Raw genomic sequence first — 27,015 nt, 5'->3', positions numbered from 1 at the left:
GAGTAAAAATACTCCTCTTACCATTTTTGAGGAGTATTTTTAGCCGATGGAGTACGAAAGTTACAGTAATTCAAATAGTTAATACGAAGGCCTACATAACATTAAGGGCTTTCTATTTATGCAGGGAAACCATTACTAGTACTCTAGAACTGTCTTCCATGCATAAATAGCAAATTTCGACTATTTTAAATTTAGCTGAGGTCACTGTTGCTCTGAGGGGGTCGGTGCCACTGAGGTCACTGTTGCGCTGAGGGGGTCGGTACCACTGAGGTCACTGTTGCTCTGAGGGGGTTGGTACCACTGAGGTCACTGTTGCTCTGAGGGGGTCGGTGCCACTGAGGTCACTGTTGCGCTGAGGGGGTCGGTACCACTGAGGTCATTGTTGCTCTGAGGGGGTCGGTACCACTGAGGTCACTGTTGCGCTGAGGGGGTCGGTGCCACTGAGGTCACTGTTGCTCTGAGGGGGTCGGTGCCACTGAGGTCACTGTTGCGCTGAAGGGTCGGCGCCATTGAGGTCACTGTTGCATTGATTTTATGAGGTTTAAAGGGTTTGTCCTAAGATAGATATTTATCACCTGTCGTTAAAGAGGACCACTCACCTCTCCGGATTTGTCTGTTTTGGTAACTACTTGCACCCCCCATGTAATAACAATCCTGGAGCATCTATTCTTATGACTTTATGTTGCACCATTCCTCTGTTATTTCTGCTATTAGTTATGAATGACTTGCTAGCAGTTTGCAGTGAAGGTCCAGATGCTGTCAACTGGTAACACCCAGCTGGACCTTTATTGCAGACTACTAGCAATTTGTTCATAAGTTCCAGTAGGAATAATAGTATAATGGTAGAATATAGAGTCACAAGAATTGATTCCCCAGAATTGTTATTGCATGGGAAATGCAAGTCATTACTAAAACAGACATATCCCCTTCAAGTAAATGATCGCTGGGGGTCCCACCTTGGTTACCATGTTCTAGTGTACTCTGGGTTAAGTACGGATATCTAAATTAGTGTTGATCTTGGGACAATCCCTTTAATTTTTGCTGCTGTTGCCAATGATCACTCGGGTTTGCCATCCATAATGTGGCCATTGCTGCCCACCAAAGTTACGTCCTTGTAGATGAGCTCTCAGGTGGGTATTTCGGTGCCACCGGGGCTGTTGGTAGACTCTGAAGAGACCTGAGGCACTGGCGGAGCAGGACACAGGCACAATGGATGGTGGTGCATGCTGGTGCCAAGGGCACAAGTGAAAGACCCGGGCACATACCTATGGTGAGAGGTACTCGCACCGCCACAGTCACATGTTGCGGATCTGGAAGACGTCATCAAGCAGTGATAACCACCAGGCCCGCCTGTAGATCTAGGGTGCAGCAACCTTTGGCACTCCAGCTGCTGTGAAACTACAACACCCAGCATGCAAACTTGCTCAGCTGTTCTTGTAACTCCCAAAGAAGTGAAAGGAGGATACTGGGAGTTGTAGTTTTCAGAGCAGCTGGAGTGCCGGTGGTTGCTGATCCCTGATCTAGAAGCTGTTTTTATATATATATATATATATATATATATATATATATACACATACATACATACATACACTTCTCAGCTGTTCTATGGCCAGGTGTGTACTATTCCCTCATTATCCCAATTACAATGAGCAGATAAAAAGGTCCAGAGTTCATTTCAAGTGTGCCATTTGCATTTGGAATCTGTTGCTGTCAACTCTCAAGATGAGATCCAAAGAGCTGTCACTATCAGTGAAACAAGCCACCATTAGGCTGAAAAAACACCCATGATAGAAATAGCAAAAACATTAGGCCTGGCCAAAACAACTTTTTGGAACATTCTTAAAAAGAAGGAACGCACCTGTGAGCTCAGCAACACCAAAAGACACGGAAGACCATGGAAAACAACTGTGGTGGATGACCAAAGAATTCTTTCCCTGGTGAAGAAAACACCATTCACAACAGTTGGCCAGATCAAGAACACACTCCAGGAGGTAGGTGTATGTGTGTCAAAGTCAACAATCAAGAGAAGACTTCACCAGAGTGAATACAGAGGGTTCACCACAAGACGTAAACCATTGGTGAGCCTCAAAAACAGGAAGGCCAGATTAGAGTTTGCCAAACGACATCTAAAAAACCCTTCACAGTTCTGGAACAACATCCTATGGACAGATGAGACCAAGATCAACTTGTACCAGAGTGATGGGAAGAGAAGAGTATGGAGAAGGAAAGGAACTGCTCATGATCCTAAGCATACCACCTCATCAGTGAAGCATGGTGGTGGTAGTGTCATGTCGTGGGCATGTGTGGCGCCAATGGAACTGGTTCTCTTGTATTTATTGATGATGTGACTGTTGACAAAAGCAGCAGGATGAATTCTGAAGTGTTTCGGGCAATATTATCTGCTCATATTCAGCCAAATGCTTCAGAACCCATTGGACGGCGCTTCACAGTGCAGATGGACAATGACCCAAAGCATACTGCAAAAGCAACCAAAGAGTTTAAGGGAAAGAAGTGGAATGTTATACAATGGCCAAGTCAATCTCCTGACCTGAATCCAATTGAGCATGAATTTCATGCATTGCTGAAGACAAAACTGAAGGGAAAATGCCCCAAGAACAAGCAGGAACTGAAGACAGTTGCAGTAGAGGCCTGGCAGAGCATCACCAGGGATGAAACCCAGCGTCTGGTGAGGTCTATGCGTTCCAGACTTCAGGCTGTAATTGAGTGCAAAGGATTTGCAACCAAGTATTAAAAAGTGAAAGTTTGATTTATGATTATTATTATGTCCCATTACTTTTGGTTCCTTAACAAGTGGGAGGCACATATGCAAACTGTTGTGATTCCCACACCGGTCACCTGATTTGGATGTAAATGCCCTCAAATTAAAGCTGACAGTCTGCAGTTAAAGCACATCTTGTTCGTTTCATTTCAAATCCATTGTGGTGGTGTATAGAGCCAAAAATTTTAGAATTGTGTCGATGTCCCAATATTTATGGACCTGACTGTATGTGTGTGAGATCTAGAGATTATATATATATATATATATATATATATATATATATATATATATAAAAAAGAAAAAAGATGGCAGCACCGTCACAGAAAAAAAGGGAATGGAGGGTGCAAAGGCCCAATGTGGATAAAAGCCAATCCAATGATGCAGACGTAGAAAAAGGGCAGCACTCCAATAGATAAAATATCAAAAAACTTTATTTACCCATAAGGCTGTAGCGACGTTTCGGCTCTAACACAGGAGCCTTCCTCAAGCAGTGTGTACACATCAAAATCCAAGCATATATAGTGTTACAAATAGCCATAACCAATTACATGGTAATAGACATAATTAATAAAAAACAAAATAGAAAATACATCATGCATGTGAATACAGATAAAATCAGCAATACACCATGATTCAACATGATGCACCTGATTACATAAAAATGATTATCATAAATGTGAAACATAGTGAAATATTTCTATAAATACATAGTTAATAGTATAATCAGTGTCAACTGTAGATAATTACATAAAGTGTCATGTGCTTACTAGTACAGGTGATGCATATTGAGGATGGAGGACGAGGGTCAGTTGTAGTCCCCGCTGCCATGTGCGGTCCGGCGTGCCCAGATCCCCACTGCGCATGCCAATACGACGTGTAATACATGCTTCCGGCCAGTATCAATCTCGTCACATGACGCATACGCTCTTACGTCACCGCACAAAGACGGCCATTATGGTTAAGGGCAAACAGCCCATTCTGTCGCCCTGACGATCATGATAACAACTTGGTCTGATGCAGTGTGAAATCGGGGTGGTACTGGCATGGGACCATGCCAGAGAGTCACCAGTGGCTAGGTGGGCTCGGCTAAGGGATACCACACCAATGAAGAGTGGATCCACCAGCCGTGACCGTAAAGAGGCCGCGCATCTGCACGCAAATACAAAGTCGCGGCCACGCCGATCAAACCCACCCATCACCACAACCTGTCACCACAACCATCAGAGGGCTCTCCTCTGAACCCCTATCACACATGCAGCGGACAATAACACACAAAAAATTCTCTGGAGGAAACATGGAAGTCGTTTTTCGCATAGACAATGGTATCCAGACAACACGTAAAAGGAAGGGGGGAAGAGAGAGGCAGCGCCAAATGTGTAGTAAAGTATGAGACGATTACAATGATGAAAAAAGTAATGCGCTTACCAGAGTCTAGTTGTGACGAGCCTTGCTGGAAAATAGACCAGCGGCCAGGGATGCCTTGCTGCAGCCTAGGTTCCAGGGCGCATTTAAAAATTAAATGCGACAGCGAAGTGAGATAAACAAAAAGGAAGAAAAAACTGGAACTGCAAATAGTATTTGCTCCTTGGGCGCTGCTCGGCTGGATATATAACGCAGAAGGTGAATAAAAAAGTATTTATTGGTCTACGCGTTTCGAGGGAATTGGACCCTCTTCCTCAGGACAATCATACCATACAGGACAGTAAACATTTATTTATACACTTGTTTTTGGCGCCTAAACTCGATTTCGGGGGCGGGGCTATGGGCGGAGTTAAGGTGCATATAAACAAACATGAGTTAAAATAATCGTTACTATATAAATAAATAAAAGCAAACTTAGGGACACTTCACAAGGACGTCCGGTAATCGCTGGAGTGGAAAATATGTACCAGTGATGGATGTAAACAGAGAGCAGCAGGGGGAGGTGATGTGTCAGGACGGGTCGCTAGGCCACGCCCACATTTGTGATGCAACACTGAGGGGGAAGTTGGGTTTTACTCAGTAATAAAAACGCTGGGGGGGGCGGGGCTATGGGCGGAGTTAATATACATGTAAACGAGCATGAGTTTAAGATAATCCCTACTATATTGGTGAAAACAAACATAGTCACTGGAGTGTGAATTATGCCCCAGTGATGGATATAAATAGAGAGCAGCAGGGGGAGGTGATACGTTAGGACGGGTCACTAGGCCACGCCCACATTTGTGACATGCACTGACGGGGAAGTTGGGTGTTGCTGTTCTACTAAGTAATGGGAGCGCTGGGGGGGCGGGACAGTAGGCGGAGTTAATATACATGTAAACATGAAATAAGACAATCCCTCCTTTATGGGTAAAAACAAACTTAGGGACACTTAATATGGATGTCCAGTGGTAAATAGGGTAAAAAATGTATGCACAAGTGATATATATGAAACAGAGAGCGGCAGGGGGAGGTAATACTTAGGGACGGGTCGCTAGGCCACGCCCACATTGATGACGTAACATTATAGGGGAGGTTGGGTTTTGCTGAGTGATAGAAGTGCTGGGAAGCGCTATAAAATAATATACTACGCAGAGTGGTAGGATACGCCCCCACTACCTTGGCACGTAAGCTGACGGGGCGGGCCCTCGGAGATGTCCTGTATAATAGTGAATAGACGTTATGGGAGCAGAATAACGACTGAATGGTGAAAGAATATAGAGTGCACACAGTAAAAGGAAATTAACATAGCAGGTAAATATAGATAAAAATATTATCATAAAAAGGATATATCATGTATAAAATTCTATAAAACATAGGTAGTAGCATATGTTATTTGATTACAGTACTGTTTCACTCAGTTCATTGAGACCATGGGGTGTTAGCGTATCAAGTTGATATATCCAGAAGACTTCACGTTTTTGTAGGATATCAAACCGATTAAATGGGTTTTCTGGTATGTGTTCTATAGGAGTGATTTTTATTGGGTGTTTTTGTTTTTCTGTAGTTGTCGCACAGTGTCTTGACAAGCTGTGTTTTTGATATAAGCGTCGTATATTGTATGTATGTTGATTAAATCGACAGTGTAACTCCTGTGTTGTGCGCCCCACATACTGCAGGCCGCAACTGCACTCGATTAGGTATATGACGTAAGAGGACTGACACGTCATGTATTGTTTTATGGGGAAGGACGTTTTATTGCGGTTTGATATGAATGTGGTTTGATTATGGGTAATTGTTTTACAGCATAGGCATCGCCTAGACCGGCATTTGTAGCTGCCCGCATTCTGTGCCGTAATTATACTGGATTTCTTTTGTGGTGCATTGTGTTGTCTGGGTTTGCTGGGGGCCAAAATGCTTTTTATCGTAGGGGCTCGTCTATATGTAATGGCTGGTTTATGCGCTAGGTGTTTTGAGAGGTATGGATCTTGGAGTAATATATGCCAGTGTTTGGCTAGAACGTTCTTAATATGCCCATTTGACGTGCTGTACTGGGTGATAAAATTAAGACGATCTTGTGTTTCTTCTTTTTTGGAGGTCTTTGTAAGACATTCCTCCTGGGACACAATGGAACTTTTTTTCAAGGCGTTTTTTATCAGTTTAGGTGGATATTTTTTTGCCGAAAAACGTTTACGGATGGTGTCTGTCTGTTGTATGAAATCTTCTTTATATGTACAGTTACGTCTTATTCGTTTAAATTGGCTATAAGGTATGTTTTGTAGCCATTTTTTGTGATGAAAACTGGAATAATGAATATAACTGTTACTATCTACCGGTTTGAAGTATGTTTTGGTCGATATGGTGCTATTGTGACTCTGAATGATAATATCTAAAAATTCGATTTCCGTTTTATTAAAGTTGAGAGTGAAGGTGATACCCCAATCTGTTTCGTTAAGGGATTGGCAAAAGGTTTTGGCGGAGAGCTCGTCCCCATCCCATATAATGAATATATCATCGATATACCTCCTGAAAAAAATGATTTTGTTTTTATAGGTTGAGTGATTGGTTATGTGTAGTTCTTCGAACTCCCCCATAAATAAATTAGCGAAGGACGGTGCTACACGCGTCCCCATAGCGGTCCCCTTACACTGGTGGTAGATGTTACCATTGTATAAAAAATAATTGTTTTCTAAAATAAACTGTAAGCTTTGTAATAGGAAAGAAATTTGGGAAGATTTTAGGCTAATGTCCCTTTCCAGCACTGATTGGACGCACCGGAGGCCTAGTTCGTGTTTAATGTTGGTATATAGGGATGTGACATCTAAAGTGAGAAACGAATATGATTTTTCCCAATTTATAGTTTTTAATTCACGGATGAGCTGGCTGGAGTCATGTAGATACGTGGGCAGGTTTTTGACATATGGCTGTAAGTGAAGATCCATATATTGAGATAAATTGCTTGTCGCACATTTGGTATTGGAGACGATGGGCCTACCTGGGGGGTTATCTTTATTCTTATGAATTTTTGGAAGGTGATAAAAATAGGGGTTGCACGGGATTTTTGGTAGAAGGAAATTTTTTTCTTTTTTATTTATGTAACCCTTACTGTGGGCCTCTTTCACTAGGTTGGTTAGACTGATATTTACATTTGTGAAGGGGTTATGGTGTATTTTTGAATAATATTCGGTATCGTTTAGAATCCTTTGAGCCTCGTTTTCGTATTCCGTGTAATTCTGAATGACAATTGCCCCCCCTTTGTCGGCAGGGCGGATAACTATATCACGGTTGTTTTTGAGCGTGTTCAAAGCTACTTTTTCAGATTTTGTCAAATTACCATTATGATTGTGAATAACTGGTTTTTTGGTTAAGATCTTAAGGTCAGCAGAAATCAGGTCAAAAAATGTTGGTATGCAGTGCCCTTGACTATATGACGGAAAAAAATTTGATTTTGGACGTACATCAATGTGTCTGTACTCCTGGTCTGGTGAATTGGTGTCATGCTTCTGTGGTATGGGATTTTCCCTTGAGAAGTGTCTTTTTATTGTTAGGATCCTTCTGAATTTTTGAATGTCGATGAAAAGCTCAAAGGGGTTAACCTTATTGTGTGGACAAAAGGAAAGTCCTTTTTGCAATAAGCCAGTCTCTTGCTCATTTAGTTGGTATGTGGATAAATTGAAAATTTTGATGGTTGTGTTTGAAAGCGGTGTAGGGTTCTTCTTTTTGGTTACTTTAATTTTCCTTTTTTGGACTCCTCCTCTCTTACCTCTCCGTCTAATTTTCTTTTTGTTGGTGTTGGTCTGAAATATTTGGTTATTTGTTGGTGGTTTTTTGGAATGGCACCTGTGTTCCTTACTACCCCTAAAAAAGAAGCAGAGTGGGAAACAGAGGAGTGGGAAAGTGGGGGGTTTTTAACTACTGTACTCGGTGATGTGGCAGGGTTTAAAAAAGGTACGAGGCCCCCTTTCTTGGGATCTGTATTGTCAATTATGACATGATTAGTGGGGGTCTCGGTAGTGGGTTCGGGTGATAGATGTAAGGAAAAATTGAGATCGGTCTGTGAAAGGCTAAGCTGTGGATCCTGATCCATATTGAGGTCGATTAGATTGGTGTGGTTATCACTGTGGGTGTGAAATGCTTCCCGTCGGGCCTTAAAATCATGGTATTTTGAACGGAGTGTCCGAAAATTATCCAGGAAATCATCAGTGGAAAAATCTTGCTTCTTGGGGGTGGGCTGAGGGAAATTTGTCGTGAGAGACTCTGTATCTGACTTATGTGTTCTAATTGTGTTAGGTGGGTTGGCATAGGAATCATGAGTGTTACTAACCTGTTGTCTCATCGCAGTTGGCGAGTGATTGTGTGTGGTTTTGGCACTTAGATACCTGGAGTCTTGAGTTAGAGGGTGAGTGTTGCTCGGGGGTAGGGATGGAGGGGCTGGTTTAGATGGGAGACCAATATCAGTGGTATCTTTATTGGGTTTGGGTATCGGAAAGTGGTTAATAATTTGATTAGGGTGCTTTGGTAAATGGTTGGTTGAGGAACGATTTCTGTTTTGGACTACATATGTGGAATATTTTTGTTTTGTGGGAAACCTATTGCTAAATTTGGCATCTCCTATATTTTGGGCGGGGTTATTGTGGTTAGGTACATGGTGAGCTGATTCCATCTCAATTAGCGGTTGAAACTGTTTTTTAGGTATACGGTAGGGGCCCTTTTCTCTATCTCTCCTGTCCCGTTGTAATTTTTGTGATTTTTTGGCTATGAGATCTTGTTCATTTTGATAAATTCTGTTGGTGAGATTGTGATTGATATTTGTGAAATCTCTATGTGAGGAGAAAAATCTAAGGGTTTCTATGTCTTTCTCTATAGCATTTGTGTAAGATTCAATGAGAGTCTGTCTTTTATTGATCGCCATTCTAATAAGACCTGCTGAGCATTGGTCCAAATGGTCATTCCATTCAGAAACAAATGCTTGGTCGTCAGGAAAAGTGGGCGCTATAGGGATCCTCAGTCCTCTTGGCGCTAGGTTTTCTTTCTGATAGATTTTGAGGAACATTATATCAAGATGGTGGAAAAGTTCGGTCTTTAAATTTTTCTCCAACAAGTTGAAGAGTTTGAGCATAGTCTCAGATTCCTCTGTCGTGTAGTCGGTTGTATTATCAGTTGTACCTGCACCTATAATCTTAGAAGTTCCATCCTTTGAGGTGTATCGGGATACCAAGTTTTCACGTTGCTGTAGCCGACGAGAGAAGTATTCCATCTTTCAAGTATTTAGTTTTCCTTGGAAGTTCTATCTTAGGTCGGTGGGTTTCGTTGTGCCAATGGAATCAGATCAGATATATATTTAGAGAGGAAACAAAACAGGAAAGAGGCACCGCCTCATGTGTGGTATTGAAAGTGATCGTGAGTAAAAAGAGGTAAGTGATGTGCTTACCAGAGGTTGTTGTGAGAAGTCACAACTGCTGTAAGGGCTTTGCTGGTATATATACCAGCAAAGCCCTTACAGCAGTTGTGACTTCTCACAACAACCTCTGGTAAGCACATCACTTACCTCTTTTTACTCACGATCACTTTCAATACCACACATGAGGCGGTGCCTCTTTCCTGTTTTGTTTCCTCTCTAAATATATATCTGATCTGATTCCATTGGCACAACGAAACCCACCGACCTAAGATAGAACTTCCAAGGAAAACTAAATACTTGAAAGATGGAATACTTCTCTCGTCGGCTACAGCAACGTGAAAACTTGGTATCCCGATACACCTCAAAGGATGGAACTTCTAAGATTATAGGTGCAGGTACAACTGATAATACAACCGACTACACGACAGAGGAATCTGAGACTATGCTCAAACTCTTCAACTTGTTGGAGAAAAATTTAAAGACCGAACTTTTCCACCATCTTGATATAATGTTCCTCAAAATCTATCAGAAAGAAAACCTAGCGCCAAGAGGACTGAGGATCCCTATAGCGCCCACTTTTCCTGACGACCAAGCATTTGTTTCTGAATGGAATGACCATTTGGACCAATGCTCAGCAGGTCTTATTAGAATGGCGATCAATAAAAGACAGACTCTCATTGAATCTTACACAAATGCTATAGAGAAAGACATAGAAACCCTTAGATTTTTCTCCTCACATAGAGATTTCACAAATATCAATCACAATCTCACCAACAGAATTTATCAAAATGAACAAGATCTCATAGCCAAAAAATCACAAAAATTACAACGGGACAGGAGAGATAGAGAAAAGGGCCCCTACCGTATACCTAAAAAACAGTTTCAACCGCTAATTGAGATGGAATCAGCTCACCATGTACCTAACCACAATAACCCCGCCCAAAATATAGGAGATGCCAAATTTAGCAATAGGTTTCCCACAAAACAAAAATATTCCACATATGTAGTCCAAAACAGAAATCGTTCCTCAACCAACCATTTACCAAAGCACCCTAATCAAATTATTAACCACTTTCCGATACCCAAACCCAATAAAGATACCACTGATATTGGTCTCCCATCTAAACCAGCCCCTCCATCCCTACCCCCGAGCAACACTCACCCTCTAACTCAAGACTCCAGGTATCTAAGTGCCAAAACCACACACAATCACTCGCCAACTGCGATGAGACAACAGGTTAGTAACACTCATGATTCCTATGCCAACCCACCTAACACAATTAGAACACATAAGTCAGATACAGAGTCTCTCACGACAAATTTCCCTCAGCCCACCCCCAAGAAGCAAGATTTTTCCACTGATGATTTCCTGGATAATTTTCGGACACTCCGTTCAAAATACCATGATTTTAAGGCCCGACGGGAAGCATTTCACACCCACAGTGATAACCACACCAATCTAATCGACCTCAATATGGATCAGGATCCACAGCTTAGCCTTTCACAGACCGATCTCAATTTTTCCTTACATCTATCACCCGAACCCACTACCGAGACCCCCACTAATCATGTCATAATTGACAATACAGATCCCAAGAAAGGGGGCCTCGTACCTTTTTTAAACCCTGCCACATCACCGAGTACAGTAGTTAAAAACCCCCCACTTTCCCACTCCTCTGTTTCCCACTCTGCTTCTTTTTTAGGGGTAGTAAGGAACACAGGTGCCATTCCAAAAAACCACCAACAAATAACCAAATATTTCAGACCAACACCAACAAAAAGAAAATTAGACGGAGAGGTAAGAGAGGAGGAGTCCAAAAAAGGAAAATTAAAGTAACCAAAAAGAAGAACCCTACACCGCTTTCAAACACAACCATCAAAATTTTCAATTTATCCACATACCAACTAAATGAGCAAGAGACTGGCTTATTGCAAAAAGGACTTTCCTTTTGTCCACACAATAAGGTTAACCCCTTTGAGCTTTTCATCGACATTCAAAAATTCAGAAGGATCCTAACAATAAAAAGACACTTCTCAAGGGAAAATCCCATACCACAGAAGCATGACACCAATTCACCAGACCAGGAGTACAGACACATTGATGTACGTCCAAAATCAAATTTTTTTCCGTCATATAGTCAAGGGCACTGCATACCAACATTTTTTGACCTGATTTCTGCTGACCTTAAGATCTTAACCAAAAAACCAGTTATTCACAATCATAATGGTAATTTGACAAAATCTGAAAAAGTAGCTTTGAACACGCTCAAAAACAACCGTGATATAGTTATCCGCCCTGCCGACAAAGGGGGGGCAATTGTCATTCAGAATTACACGGAATACGAAAACGAGGCTCAAAGGATTCTAAACGATACCGAATATTATTCAAAAATACACCATAACCCCTTCACAAATGTAAATATCAGTCTAACCAACCTAGTGAAAGAGGCCCACAGTAAGGGTTACATAAATAAAAAAGAAAAAAATTTCCTTCTACCAAAAATCCCGTGCAACCCCTATTTTTATCACCTTCCAAAAATTCATAAGAATAAAGATAACCCCCCAGGTAGGCCCATCGTCTCCAATACCAAATGTGCGACAAGCAATTTATCTCAATATATGGATCTTCACTTACAGCCATATGTCAAAAACCTGCCCACGTATCTACATGACTCCAGCCAGCTCATCCGTGAATTAAAAACTATAAATTGGGAAAAATCATATTCGTTTCTCACTTTAGATGTCACATCCCTATATACCAACATTAAACACGAACTAGGCCTCCGGTGCGTCCAATCAGTGCTGGAAAGGGACATTAGCCTAAAATCTTCCCAAATTTCTTTCCTATTACAAAGCTTACAGTTTATTTTAGAAAACAATTATTTTTTATACAATGGTAACATCTACCACCAGTGTAAGGGGACCGCTATGGGGACGCGTGTAGCACCGTCCTTCGCTAATTTATTTATGGGGGAGTTCGAAGAACTACACATAACCAATCACTCAACCTATAAAAACAAAATCATTTTTTTCAGGAGGTATATCGATGATATATTCATTATATGGGATGGGGACGAGCTCTCCGCCAAAACCTTTTGCCAATCCCTTAACGAAACAGATTGGGGTATCACCTTCACTCTCAACTTTAATAAAACGGAAATCGAATTTTTAGATATTATCATTCAGAGTCACAATAGCACCATATCGACCAAAACATACTTCAAACCGGTAGATAGTAACAGTTATATTCATTATTCCAGTTTTCATCACAAAAAATGGCTACAAAACATACCTTATAGCCAATTTAAACGAATAAGACGTAACTGTACATATAAAGAAGATTTCATACAACAGACAGACACCATCCGTAAACGTTTTTCGGCAAAAAAATATCCACCTAAACTGATAAAAAACGCCTTGAAAAAAAGTTCCATTGTGTCCCAGGAGGAATGTCTTACAAAGACCTCCAAAAAAGAAGAAACACAAGATCGTCTTAATTTTATCACCCAGTACAGCACGTCAAATGGGCATATTAAGAACGTTCTAGCCAAACACTGGCATATATTACTCCAAGATCCATACCTCTCAAAACACCTAGCGCATAAACCAGCCATTACATATAGACGAGCCCCTACGATAAAAAGCATTTTGGCCCCCAGCAAACCCAGACAACACAATGCACCACAAAAGAAATCCAGTATAATTACGGCACAGAATGCGGGCAGCTACAAATGCCGGTCTAGGCGATGCCTATGCTGTAAAACAATTACCCATAATCAAACCACATTCATATCAAACCGCAATAAAACGTCCTTCCCCATAAAACAATACATGACGTGTCAGTCCTCTTACGTCATATACCTAATCGAGTGCAGTTGCGGCCTGCAGTATGTGGGGCGCACAACACAGGAGTTACACTGTCGATTTAATCAACATACATACAATATACGACGCTTATATCAAAAACACAGCTTGTCAAGACACTGTGCGACAACTACAGAAAAACAAAAACACCCAATAAAAATCACTCCTATAGAACACATACCAGAAAACCCATTTAATCGGTTTGATATCCTACAAAAACGTGAAGTCTTCTGGATATATCAACTTGATACGCTAACACCCCATGGTCTCAATGAACTGAGTGAAACAGTACTGTAATCAAATAACATATGCTACTACCTATGTTTTATAGAATTTTATACATGATATATCCTTTTTATGATAATATTTTTATCTATATTTACCTGCTATGTTAATTTCCTTTTACTGTGTGCACTCTATATTCTTTCACCATTCAGTCGTTATTCTGCTCCCATAACGTCTATTCACTATTATACAGGACATCTCCGAGGGCCCGCCCCGTCAGCTTACGTGCCAAGGTAGTGGGGGCGTATCCTACCACTCTGCGTAGTATATTATTTTATAGCGCTTCCCAGCACTTCTATCACTCAGCAAAACCCAACCTCCCCTATAATGTTACGTCATCAATGTGGGCGTGGCCTAGCGACCCGTCCCTAAGTATTACCTCCCCCTGCCGCTCTCTGTTTCATATATATCACTTGTGCATACATTTTTTACCCTATTTACCACTGGACATCCATATTAAGTGTCCCTAAGTTTGTTTTTACCCATAAAGGAGGGATTGTCTTATTTCATGTTTACATGTATATTAACTCCGCCTACTGTCCCGCCCCCCCAGCGCTCCCATTACTTAGTAGAACAGCAACACCCAACTTCCCCGTCAGTGCATGTCACAAATGTGGGCGTGGCCTAGTGACCCGTCCTAACGTATCACCTCCCCCTGCTGCTCTCTATTTATATCCATCACTGGGGCATAATTCACACTCCAGTGACTATGTTTGTTTTCACCAATATAGTAGGGATTATCTTAAACTCATGCTCGTTTACATGTATATTAACTCCGCCCATAGCCCCGCCCCCCCCCCGCGTTTTTATTACTGAGTAAAACCCAACTTCCCCCTCAGTGTTGCATCACAAATGTGGGCGTGGCCTAGCGACCCGTCCTGACACATCACCTCCCCCTGCTGCTCTCTGTTTACATCCATCACTGGTACATATTTTCCACTCCAGCGATTACCGGACGTCCTTGTGAAGTGTCCCTAAGTTTGCTTTTATTTATTTATATAGTAACGATTATTTTAACTCATGTTTGTTTATATGCACCTTAACTCCGCCCATAGCCCCGCCCCCGAAATCGAGTTTAGGCGCCAAAAACAAGTGTATAAATAAATGTTTACTGTCCTGTATGGTATGATTGTCCTGAGGAAGAGGGTCCAATTCCCTCGAAACGCGTAGACCAATAAATACTTTTTTATTCACCTTCTGCGTTATATATCCAGCCGAGCAGCGCCCAAGGAGCAAATACTATTTGCAGTTCCAGTTTTTTCTTCCTTTTTGTTTATCCAGACAACACGACCGCATTGTCAGTACGGGCGCCAAACCGCCCATCATCTCCCCAGGCTCGGCAGCACAACACCTGTAAAAATAAAAAGTGAACATAAGTGCACAGAAGTGAATACATAACTTACAATGTTAAAAGACTATTGGAATAAACGATTTATGTATAGTACACACAAGTCACATAATCAACACTGGAACAATCGACATTAAAAAATACAAAAATAGAGGGCAAGACACGCAGCTAACCAACCCCAACCTTGTAGTCCACATTGAGACCATGCGGATGGAGGGAGTCCAACGTATAAATCCATTTTAGTTCTCTCTTTTTTAAAAGGCTAATCCTGTTGCCACCTCTCCTAGGCATTGGTACATGATCAATAATGCAAAATCTCAGATCTTTCTCGGCATGTTTCTGATTGACAAAGTGTTTGGATACTGGTAAATCCAGTCTTTTTTTCCGGACACTAAGTCGGTGATTGTTAAATCGTGTCTTAAAATCGGTTGTCGTTTCACCGACATACAACAGATTACAAGGACAAACAATGACATACACAACAAAACTGGAGTCACAGGTCAGAAAGTGCCTTATCTGATGTGAAACCCCAGTCTGCGGATGCATGAAAGCTCTACCCTTAAGAATGAATTTACAGTTTACGCAAGATAGACAGGGAAAACAGCCGACACTGGCACCTGTCAGGGTCAGCTGTCTCGCTGTCTTCAAAGTTCCCACGTCTGCCCTTACCAATTGGTCCTTGAGACTCTTGGACCTGCGATAGGACATAATCGGGGGAGAATGGAATTCTTTGACTGTATTCAGACAACCGCCCAATATCCCCCAATGGCGCCGAATAATATTACTTATATCGACGCTCTGTTCACAATGGGTAGAAATGAATGGAATCCTGGTCATCTGTTTTTGTTTTGCCTTCCTTTTTAGAGTGTCATCCCTATTCAGTTGACTAACCAATTTCTTTTGTTCATGTAATAACTTAATTGGATACCCTCGTTTCTCAAATTTATGTAACAATGTATCTAGGGTATTACTGGATGCCACAGGGTCTGAGACAATGCGTTTGATCCTCAAGAATTGGGAATACGGGAGGGATTTTACCATAGACCTAGGGTGATTGCTACTATAAGTCAGTAGCGTATTCCTGTCGGTTGGCTTGGTAAACAATTCTGTCTGCAATTTACCATCCGACAGGATCACGCGGGTGTCCAAAAACTGCATTTCAACATAGGAATGCACCAAAGTGAACTGTAGTGCCCTATCAATTCCATTCAGGAAATTGTGAAAATCACAGAGTTGTTGGGCATCTCCTGTCCAGATGAGGAAGACGTCGTCTATGTACCGCCACCACGCCCTAACATAATTAATTATGTCTATTACCATGTAATTGGTTATGGCTATTTGTAACACTATATATGCTTGGATTTTGATGTGTACACACTGCTTGAGGAAGGCTCCTGTGTTAGAGCCGAAACGTCGCTACAGCCTTATGGGTAAATAAAGTTTTTTGATATTTTATCTATTGGAGTGCTGCCCTTTTTCTACGTCTGCATCATTGGATTGGCTTTTATCCACATTGGGCCTTTGCACCCTCCATTCCCTTTTTTTCTGTGACGGTGCTGCCATCTTTTTTCTTTTTTACATACAGCTGGTTTTTGGCATTTGCACGTCAGTTTATTACGGACTTATTTTTTCAACATGTCTATCAATGATCAAATCTCACCCGGAGGCTTCACATACACACAGGAAGCAGTCGACAGGATTCTGTGCATGATTGAGGGAGATGCCGCGTTCCTCACCACCCCAACGGCCAAGGAGCTAAAAAGGAAATTTGAATTCCTATCAAAGAGATCCATCTCTTTGCGTCTCCACATGACCACTCTTGGAGAATATTTTAAGGTACAACGTGTCCCTAGAGGGATGAGATCCAATTTACGCCCCAATTTGTTCTCTGGCTGTCCTTTATTTTGCAAGAAATTTGAAAATCTTTCAAACCGGTATGCACTGGACTTTATACTGCTCAACATTGAATTTTTACAGGGCGAATTGTCCAATGTCATGCTTGAACTGGCAAATGTGGAACAACAGCTTATTAATTTATCCTCAGTTGAGGAATTTGGGACATACAATGATGCATTTTCTACCCAGCTACAGAGTTTTCGTGTGGAGATGGAGGAAGGCAAACGCTTTAAATGGAATCGAGACTCTGATGACTACAAGAAGGGTAACATATACTCCTGGCAATCCAGCGACAAGACGGTCTACACGAATAAGGAGGGATGGAAAAAGAAACAGAAATCTACTCAAGATGCTCTTTCTGCTGACCAGGCTTTTTTAGGGTTGAGGGAGACAGAATTGTCCGGAGACAGCGCATCCGGCGTGGAGGCCGTAGACATAGGCGACAACAAAAAGCAGCGCAACAACAGACCCCGTCCTCCTGGCAGGAACAACCCGTCGAGGAAGAAGTAACCGTGGTGAATCTTTCTTCAAAAAATTTGACTGATGCCCAAGTGAGTGTATTAAGTAAGGGGCTTTCTTTTTGCCCTCGAACCAATGTGGACTGGTTCGAACTTGATTTTGATCTGCATAATTTCTTTCGTGCTATTAAGTTGAGAATTTGGTTCCAGAATAGGGGGAAGATCGAGCATGCCCAGATGAGTGATTTCTCTCTTGGCATGTTCGATCTTTCAACTAGAAGCACCTTCAACCCAGTTATCAATGAGCCTGCAATGGAGGCGTACATGGTTGCTGTTAAATCTGACCTACAGAGATTGAAGGCGATAAATTCTGTACAACCTTTTGGTCATCCCAATGTGACAACTGAAGAGATGGTTGCTCTTAAAGAATTAAAACTCGATCACGAAATTACTATTAAGGCCGCCGATAAAGGTGGTGCGGTGGTCGTGCTTGACACCCAGAAATACATTGCTGAAATCAAGCGGCAATTGGGTGACAGAACCGTCTATAGTCACATTGATTTTGACCCAAGGTTCAAGGTCGCTGAATTGATTGAAAGTGTATTGACAGAGGCTTTACACGCGGGGGTTGTTGACGAGGGACTTGTGGATTTCCTTACTGTAACACATCCTGTCACTCCGGTGCTCTATGTGTTGCCCAAGATCCACAAGTCCCTCGTCGATCCACCCGGTCGCCCCATTGTTTCGGGCTCCGATTCAATCTTCAGCCATGTGGCTATCTTCCTTGATAAGGTTTTACGTAGTTTCGCTTGTGGGGGCAGCTCATATATCCGTGATACTAGCGATTTTTTGCTTAAATTGCAGGAGGTTGAACTTTTTGATGTATCTGATGTGATACTTGCATCATTTGATGTAACTTCACTTTATACATCAATAGATCATCAAAAGGGATTGGCTGCGGTTAGCTCAATGTTGGAGAATTCTACACTCACCGATGGCTCCCAACACTTTATACTATCTTTGTTGGAGATTGTGCTTAGGCACAATTATTTTTTATTTCAAGATTCTTACTACGTGCAGGAACAGGGTGTGGCGATGGGGTCCAATGTGGCCCCAACTTATGCCAATATTTTTATGCGCCGGTTTGAGGAGGACGTCGTCTATGGAAGCCACCACTTCCAACATGTTAGGGCGTGGTGGCGGTACATAGACGACGTCTTCCTCATCTGGACAGGAGATGCCCAACAACTCTGTGATTTTCACAATTTCCTGAATGGAATTGATAGGGCACTACAGTTCACTTTGGTGCATTCCTATGTTGAAATGCAGTTTTTGGACACCCGCGTGATCCTGTCGGATGGTAAATTGCAGACAGAATTGTTTACCAAGCCAACCGACAGGAATACGCTACTGACTTATAGTAGCAATCACCCTAGGTCTATGGTAAAATCCCTCCCGTATTCCCAATTCTTGAGGATCAAACGCATTGTCTCAGACCCTGTGGCATCCAGTAATACCCTAGATACATTGTTACATAAATTTGAGAAACGAGGGTATCCAATTAAGTTATTACATGAACAAAAGAAATTGGTTAGTCAACTGAATAGGGATGACACTCTAAAAAGGAAGGCAAAACAAAAACAGATGACCAGGATTCCATTCATTTCTACCCATTGTGAACAGAGCGTCGATATAAGTAATATTATTCGGCGCCATTGGGGGATATTGGGCGGTTGTCTGAATACAGTCAAAGAATTCCATTCTCCCCCGATTATGTCCTATCGCAGGTCCAAGAGTCTCAAGGACCAATTGGTAAGGGCAGACGTGGGAACTTTGAAGACAGCGAGACAGCTGACCCTGACAGGTGCCAGTGTCGGCTGTTTTCCCTGTCTATCTTGCGTAAACTGTAAATTCATTCTTAAGGGTAGAGCTTTCATGCATCCGCAGACTGGGGTTTCACATCAGATAAGGCACTTTCTGACCTGTGACTCCAGTTTTGTTGTGTATGTCATTGTTTGTCCTTGTAATCTGTTGTATGTCGGTGAAACGACAACCGATTTTAAGACACGATTTAACAATCACCGACTTAGTGTCCGGAAAAAAAGACTGGATTTACCAGTATCCAAACACTTTGTCAATCAGAAACATGCCGAGAAAGATCTGAGATTTTGCATTATTGATCATGTACCAATGCCTAGGAGAGGTGGCAACAGGATTAGCCTTTTAAAAAAGAGAGAACTAAAATGGATTTATACGTTGGACTCCCTCCATCCGCATGGTCTCAATGTGGACTACAAGGTTGGGGTTGGTTAGCTGCGTGTCTTGCCCTCTATTTTTGTATTTTTTAATGTCGATTGTTCCAGTGTTGATTATGTGACTTGTGTGTACTATACATAAATCGTTTATTCCAATAGTCTTTTAACATTGTAAGTTATGTATTCACTTCTGTGCACTTATGTTCACTTTTTATTTTTACAGGTGTTGTGCTGCCGAGCCTGGGGAGATGATGGGCGGTTTGGCGCCCGTACTGACAATGCGGTCGTGTTGTCTGGATACCATTGTCTATGCGAAAAACGACTTCCATGTTTCCTCCAGAGAATTTTTTGTGTGTTATTGTCCGCTGCATGTGTGATAGGGGTTCAGAGGAGAGCCCTCTGATGGTTGTGGTGACAGGTTGTGGTGATGGGTGGGTTTGATCGGCGTGGCCGCGACTTTGTATTTGCGTGCAGATGCGCGGCCTCTTTACGGTCACGGCTGGTGGATCCACTCTTCATTGGTGTGGTATCCCTTAGCCGAGCCCACCTAGCCACTGGTGACTCTCTGGCATGGTCCCATGCCAGTACCACCCCGATTTCACACTGCATCAGACCAAGTTGTTATCATGATCGTCAGGGCGACAGAATGGGCTGTTTGCCCTTAACCATAATGGCCGTCTTTGTGCGGTGACGTAAGAGCGTATGCGTCATGTGACGAGATTGATACTGGCCGGAAGCATGTATTACACGTCGTATTGGCATGCGCAGTGGGGATCTGGGCACGCCGGACCGCACATGGCAGCGGGGACTACAACTGACCCTCGTCCTCCATCCTCAATATGCATCACCTGTACTAGTAAGCACATGACACTTTATGTAATTATCTACAGTTGACACTGATTATACTATTAACTATGTATTTATAGAAATATTTCACTATGTTTCACATTTATGATAATCATTTTTATGTAATCAGGTGCATCATGTTGAATCATGGTGTATTGCTGATTTTATCTGTATTCACATGCATGATGTATTTTCTATTTTGTTTTTTATTAATTATGTCTATTACCATGTAATTGGTTATGGCTATTTGTAACACTATATATGCTTGGATTTTGATGTGTACACACTGCTTGAGGAAGGCTCCTGTGTTAGAGCCGAAACGTCGCTACAGCCTTATGGGTAAATAAAGTTTTTTGATATTTTATCTATTGGAGTGCTGCCCTTTTTCTACGTCTATATATATATATATATATATACATATATACATATACATACAACGAAGATTCAGGGCAGCACACCTGGTGGTGGATGAATGGGTGCCAGCGATGAAAAACACCTTACCAAGGTGTATAATACACAAGAAATAAAGACACCGCAGCACATCCGTAGGTGAAAAATAGTGGATCTTTATTCACCCTTGCGACATTTCAGTCCACTTGCTGGGACTATTATCAAGCCTTGATAATAGTCCCAGCAAGTGGACTGAAACGTCGCAAGGGTGAATAAAGATCCACATTTTTTTCACCTACGGATGTGCTGCGGTGTCTTTACTTCTTGTGTATTATACTGGCACCCATTCATCCACCACCAGGTGTGCTGCCCTGAATCTTCGTGTGTGTGTGTGTGTGTGTGTGTGTGTGTGTGTGTGTGTGTGTGTGTGTGTGTGTGTGTGTGTGTATATGTATATATATGTATATATATATATACACACACATACATATATATATATATATATATATAATATACACACATTTATAGATCACTCACACTGATTTCAAAGTAGCTGTTTCTCAGAGAAGGTGCGCTTACAATATACACAGGGGTATGTGCTTCCTTGGGTATATTTGCCGGTTTCCCATAGAACAGCCATGTAAAGCCATAATGCGCAGTGAAAAGACCCGCTCTAGACATGACGCTATAATGCACAGCATTGCCCTCAGCAGTCCTGTACTCACCGATAGTAAACATCGCCCATAGGATACCAATTAGCTGTGCAGAAGTCCATTCTAAAAGGGTAATGGCCAAATACTCTAAGACGTTATCTGTGACAGTGAAGACTAGAAGAAAGGAACCCAAAAGTCATATGACTCAGGCAGACGACCAATAAGATTCTGCGCAGATGACAGTCACGTGCTTCGCTGGCAGCGTGCACTTCCGCTGGTGACCGTGCTTTGTGTAGGACTTCCGTGTTTACACTTTGAGCGCTGGTCTTTCTGAGACGGGGACTCTGTAACGTGGCACTGATAGCAATGATGTATGATACAACTAGGAAAGGAGCTTTCTGACAAGCAGGGGTCCTGACCCTTGAGAACTGGAAGATGTGTCATAAAGTGTTGGTTGTGACTAAATCCGATACTCGCGAAGGACCTGGTCCTTAGGGAAAACCCAACTCAGTGTGAGCTAGTTCCCTTCACTGGTAAGGACCTTTTTGCCCCCCAGTGGTCAGGTTCTGAACTGAAATAGTATATAGCTGGATCACAGGGAGTTGGCTAAATCCGATACTCTGTAAGGACCTGGTCCTTATCAGTGATAGGAAATAGCCGACTCTACAGGAGCTGGCTATTTCCCATCATTTGTAGGGACCTCTCCTATCACTGATAAGGACCAGGTCCTTACGGAGTATCGGATTTAGCCAACTCCCTGTGATCCAGCTATATACTATTTCAGTTCAGAACCTGACCACTGGGGGGCAAAAAGGTCCTTACCAGTGAAGGGAACTAGCTCACACTGAGTTGGGTTTTCCCTAAGGACCAGGTCCTTCGCAAGTATATTTAGTCACAACCCTACAGGAGCTGGCTATTTACCATCATTTGTAGGGATCTCTTCTGCCTCATTGATCTGGTTACTGAACGGTGGTAGGATTTAGTTGCTTCTCAATGACTTGGCTAAATCCCCTTGTCTATTAGGACCTGCCGCTGCTGCTCCTCTCTAGTCGGGGGGAAGGCAGCCAATGGCAGATGGGGCAAGCCTCCCTAGCGTCACCCGCGATGCTAGGGAGGTCCGCCCCCACCTGCCATTGGCTGCTCCCCCACGACACCGGATGTTTTCATCCATGTACAGGGAGAAGCGGCGGTGCGGGGACCAAGAGCGCCACAGGGAGCGGGGTAAGTATATTCCTTCTGAGGGGTTCGGTACATGGGGGGTTGTTTCTGATATTGGATAACCCCTTTAACTATGTCCAGTAACATATTCTACATGGATGCAGTGTTATAGTATACAATAACGTTAGATAGGTGACTATTGTAGAATAAGCCTCTTTTATGTTTAATTTTATTTCTGGAAAATCTTTATAATAAACAATAAAAAAAATATCATGTGACTTCTGAGCACTTGTCTCTGCAGAAATGTACGGTCTTGTGATATTCATGGTAAAGCGCTCCGCAGAAACATCTGGTCATGTGGTCTCTGTACTTTCCTAGAAGTTAAAGGGGTTATCCGATATAGAAAATATGCCCGGCCTCTAGTATGGATTATACTTACCTGCTCCTTGGCACCCACGTCGTTCTGGATCCCTGCATGGCCGCCACTGCATCTCCCTGTCGCTTAGATCAAAACATCTAGTGAGGAGGAAGCAGCCAATAGCAGCCCGCAACGGTGACCAGTCCCAAGGGATCGTGGCCTGCTTTTCGCTACTCTCCCCGTGACCGGATATTTTGATCTGAGCGACGGGGAGATGCAGCTGCGGCCATGCAGAGATCCTGAGGGCCCAGACATTGGGGGGGGGGGGGGGGGATATTTCAGATATTGGATAACCCCTTTAACATTATTATATATAACATTATTAACACCTTTTCCATCTATTATATACTAGGAAGAATTCATACTGCTGAGGTCCTTTTCAGGGATGGGATTTAGCCGACTCACACTGAAGTGGCTATTTCCCGTATCCCAAAAGGACCTTTTCTGTCTATTATGTACTAGTGAGGATTCATAATGCTGAGGTCCTTTTCAGGGATAGGATTTAGCCAACTCACACTGAAGTGGCTATTTCCCGTACCTCAAAAGGATTTTTTCTATGTCTATTATGTACTAGGAAGGATTCATACTGCTGAGGTCCTTTTCAGGGATGGGATTTAGCAGACTCACACTGAAGTGGCTATTTCCCGTACCTCAAAAGGACCTTTTCTGTCTATTATGTTCTAGGGAGGATTCATACTGCTGAGGTCCTTTTCAGGGATGGGATTTAGCCAACTCAAAAAAGGACCTTTTCTATCTATTATGTACTAGGTCCTTTTCCTGCTGAGGTCCTTTTCAGGGATTTAGCTTACTTAGGCTACTTTCACACTAGCGTTCGGGGTTCCGCTTGTGAGTTCCGTTTGAAGGCTCTCACAAGCGGCCCTGAATGGATCCGTAGAGACCCAATGCAATTCTGAGTGGATGCGGATCCGCTCAGAATGCATCAGGATGGCTCCGCTTGGCCTCCGTTCCGCTCAGCAGGCAGACATCCGAACGCAGCTTGCAGCGTTCGGGTGTCCGCCTGGCCGTGCGGAGCCAAACGGATCCGTCCAGACTTACATTGTAAGTCAATGGGGACGGATCCGTTTGAAGTTGACACAATATGGTGCAATTTCAAACGGATCCGTCCCCCATTGACTTTCAATGTAAAGTCTGGACGGATCCGTCTGACTAACTTTCACACTTAGAATTTTTTCTAAACTATAATGCAGACGGATCCGTTCTGAACGGATCCCAACATCTGCATTATAGGAGCGGATCTGTCTGTGCAGACACCAGACGGATCCGCTCTGAACGCAAGTGTGAAAGTAGCCTTACATAGCAGTGACTATGTTCCTTACCTCAAAACGACCTTTTCCATCTATTAACTAGGAAGTTGTTACACAAACTTTATAAAAATATTGTGGCAGCGATCATGATTGTGGTTCAGAAATGACACGGCGCCATTTAAAAAAAAATTGCCTATCAAAATGCATCCCTTTAGGAGGGGCAGATTCTGGATGGCAGCTGACACATTACTAGTGGACGGGGGCAGTGAAATGAGATTTCAGTGAAGTCAGAATAGTAGGAAGAGGCAAAAAATGAGGATGACGTCACTGTCAAATGTAACATCATCCTGTTGTCAGATGATGTTGATAGCTCAGTCGTCCTTTCCACATTTTCATCTCCTTCATCTATAATAATAAGTCGCCCAATAGCTAGTGAAGTCACTGGTCAATACTGACTTGGTGGCTGGTCCCGAGTCTGACAGTGCCGCCAACGCCTCTGCAGCCACTGAAATTACTGGTGGATGATGTGGTTTTTCCTCCATTATCCTGTCCTCTTTCATTTTTTGTTGCCAAACATATCCTAATCAAATATGCCTCTGTTTTCAACTACGCACCAAATTGCAGTTTGTGATGCAAGAAATTATTTTCCTGTACTACATGCAATATTCCAGTGTACGTTTTTATTTTAAATGCACACATAAATGGTTGTACACAGAGTGATGCAAGAAATTGAATTGCCTTAGAAAATGCAATATTGAAATTTTCTCAAATACACACCAAAATGCAGTGTGATTATTGTCTGCTGTATAAAATGCAGGTTTTGCTCAAATTAATAGAAAAAGCCAATTTTGTCTGCCACTGCACTAAATAAAGAATGCGTAGTCACTTAACCCCTTCCTGACCAGCGGCGTAATAGTACGGCGCAGCGGGACGTGACTTGCCGCCCAGCGCCGTACTATTATGGCGCACTGATAGGGCGGGTGCAGGAGCTGCGCCCGCCCAATTAGCGGCGGGGTCCACAAGACCCCTGCTGTATGCGCCGCCATCGGTGAAAACACCAATGCTGGCGCATTAACGCTTTATGTGCCCCGGTCATCGCTGACCGCGGCACGTGCGATGTGTGGAGAGGGAGAGAGCTTCCATCGGGTCCCTGCGCTGCGGTGACGGGGACCCAATGGCAGGGAAGGCAGCCCAATGCTTTCTTTAGGCATCGTGGCTGCCTTCCATGACAGCTTGTGAGATCCAGCCCCCTGTAATACACTTACGGCCAATGCATCACAATACAGAAGTATTGTGATGCGTTTTAAAAGGGATCAGACCCCCAAAAGTTGAAAAAAATAAAGTGAAAAAAATAAAGTTTAACAAAAAAAGTCCTTTTCCCAAAATAAAGTGAGCCCCTACCTAAGACAATCACCCAAAAAAATAAAAAAAACTATGGCTGTTAGCCCTTGCTTTGTTAGCAGAAAAAAATGGATTAAAATGGAAAATCTGCTAAAAAGTGAAATTCTGAAATTTCATCTCTATTTACCGTTAAATCTTGTGGAACACCTAAGTTTGTAAAATCAGTTTTGAATACCTTGAGGGTGTAGTTTCTAAAATGGGGTCATTTTTGGGTGATTTCTATTATGTAAGCCTCATAAAGTGACTTCAGATCTGGTCCTTAAAAAGTGGGTTTTGGAAATTTTCTGAAAAAAGGTTTGCTTCTAAACTTCTAAGCCTTCTCAGGGCTCCAGATGGCGACCAAAACGGTCGCCAATGCGCCTCAAAATTTGCAGATGGCGACAAGACTTTTTAGTCTTGTCGCCATTTGCGACTGTACCGCCGCGATCCTGCGCAGCCTAAGTTCTCTTCACTAGCACACCGCACAGTGGAGAAGAAAGGAGTCCCTCCCTCTCCACTGTGACGCAGCCGCCACTACCACCAATGGGGATATAGCAGGGAGGAGGAGGGAAGGAGCTGTCGCCACTGCGCCACCAATGGGGATATAGCAGGGGAGGAGCTGTCGCCACTGCGCCACCAATGAATGTAAAACATAAGTATAGGCAGCGGTATCACAGACCCGGCACCCGGCCTCAATAACAGGGCAGGCGATCCGCAGCCATTAACCCCTCAGGTGCCCCAGATCGCATGCCCTGTTATTGAGGCCGGGTGCCCGGTCTGTGATACCGCTGCCGACACTTGTATAAATGAGTCAAAGAGGACCTTTCATGGGTCCAAAGAATATGAACTTATCAGCAGGCTGCATAGAGCGGTGCCCAGGGATCTAAGTGCACTTACTACTATCCTGGGCGCCGCTCCGTTCGTCCGCTGTGGCCCCCGGTATTTTCAGCATTCAGAGGAAGGAGGAGGAGACGCCAGTGTGTCTCCGTCTCCATAACAGCAGCGCTGTCCAATCACAGCGCAGAGCTCAGAGCCAGGGAGAAAAAAAACCTCCCTGGCTCTGAGCTCTGCGCTGTGATTGGACAGCGCTGCTGTTATGGAGACGGAGACACACTGGCGTCTCCTCCTCCTTCCTCTGAATGCTGAAAATACCGGGGGCCACAGCGGACGAACGGAGCGGCGCCCAGGAATAATAGTAAGTGCACTTAGATCCCTGGG

The 27,015-nt window shown here is 43.0% G+C and overlaps 1 protein-coding gene across 3 annotated transcripts in view; it reads right to left on the bottom strand.

The window, feature by feature from the left end:
* VPS16 (VPS16 core subunit of CORVET and HOPS complexes) overlaps window positions 1–21,781 on the bottom strand; it is a 558,269-nt gene extending 536,488 nt beyond the window's left edge. For all 3 annotated transcript variants that reach the window (XM_040439647.1, XM_040439649.1, XM_040439648.1), the window contains exon 1: window positions 21,649–21,781. In XM_040439647.1, coding sequence (XP_040295581.1) covers window positions 21,649–21,698 — 50 coding nt within the window. In that variant the 5' untranslated portion in view covers window positions 21,699–21,781. The remainder of the gene's footprint in view (window positions 1–21,648) is intronic.
* Window positions 21,782–27,015: the final 5,234 nt, after the last annotated feature.

Source organism: Bufo bufo, chromosome 7 (genome assembly GCF_905171765.1).
Source record: "Bufo bufo chromosome 7, aBufBuf1.1, whole genome shotgun sequence".
Taxonomy (NCBI): Eukaryota; Metazoa; Chordata; class Amphibia; order Anura; family Bufonidae; genus Bufo; species Bufo bufo.
Note: the sequence above shows the minus strand (reverse complement) of the source record. Positions and strands in the feature narration are given on the sequence as shown.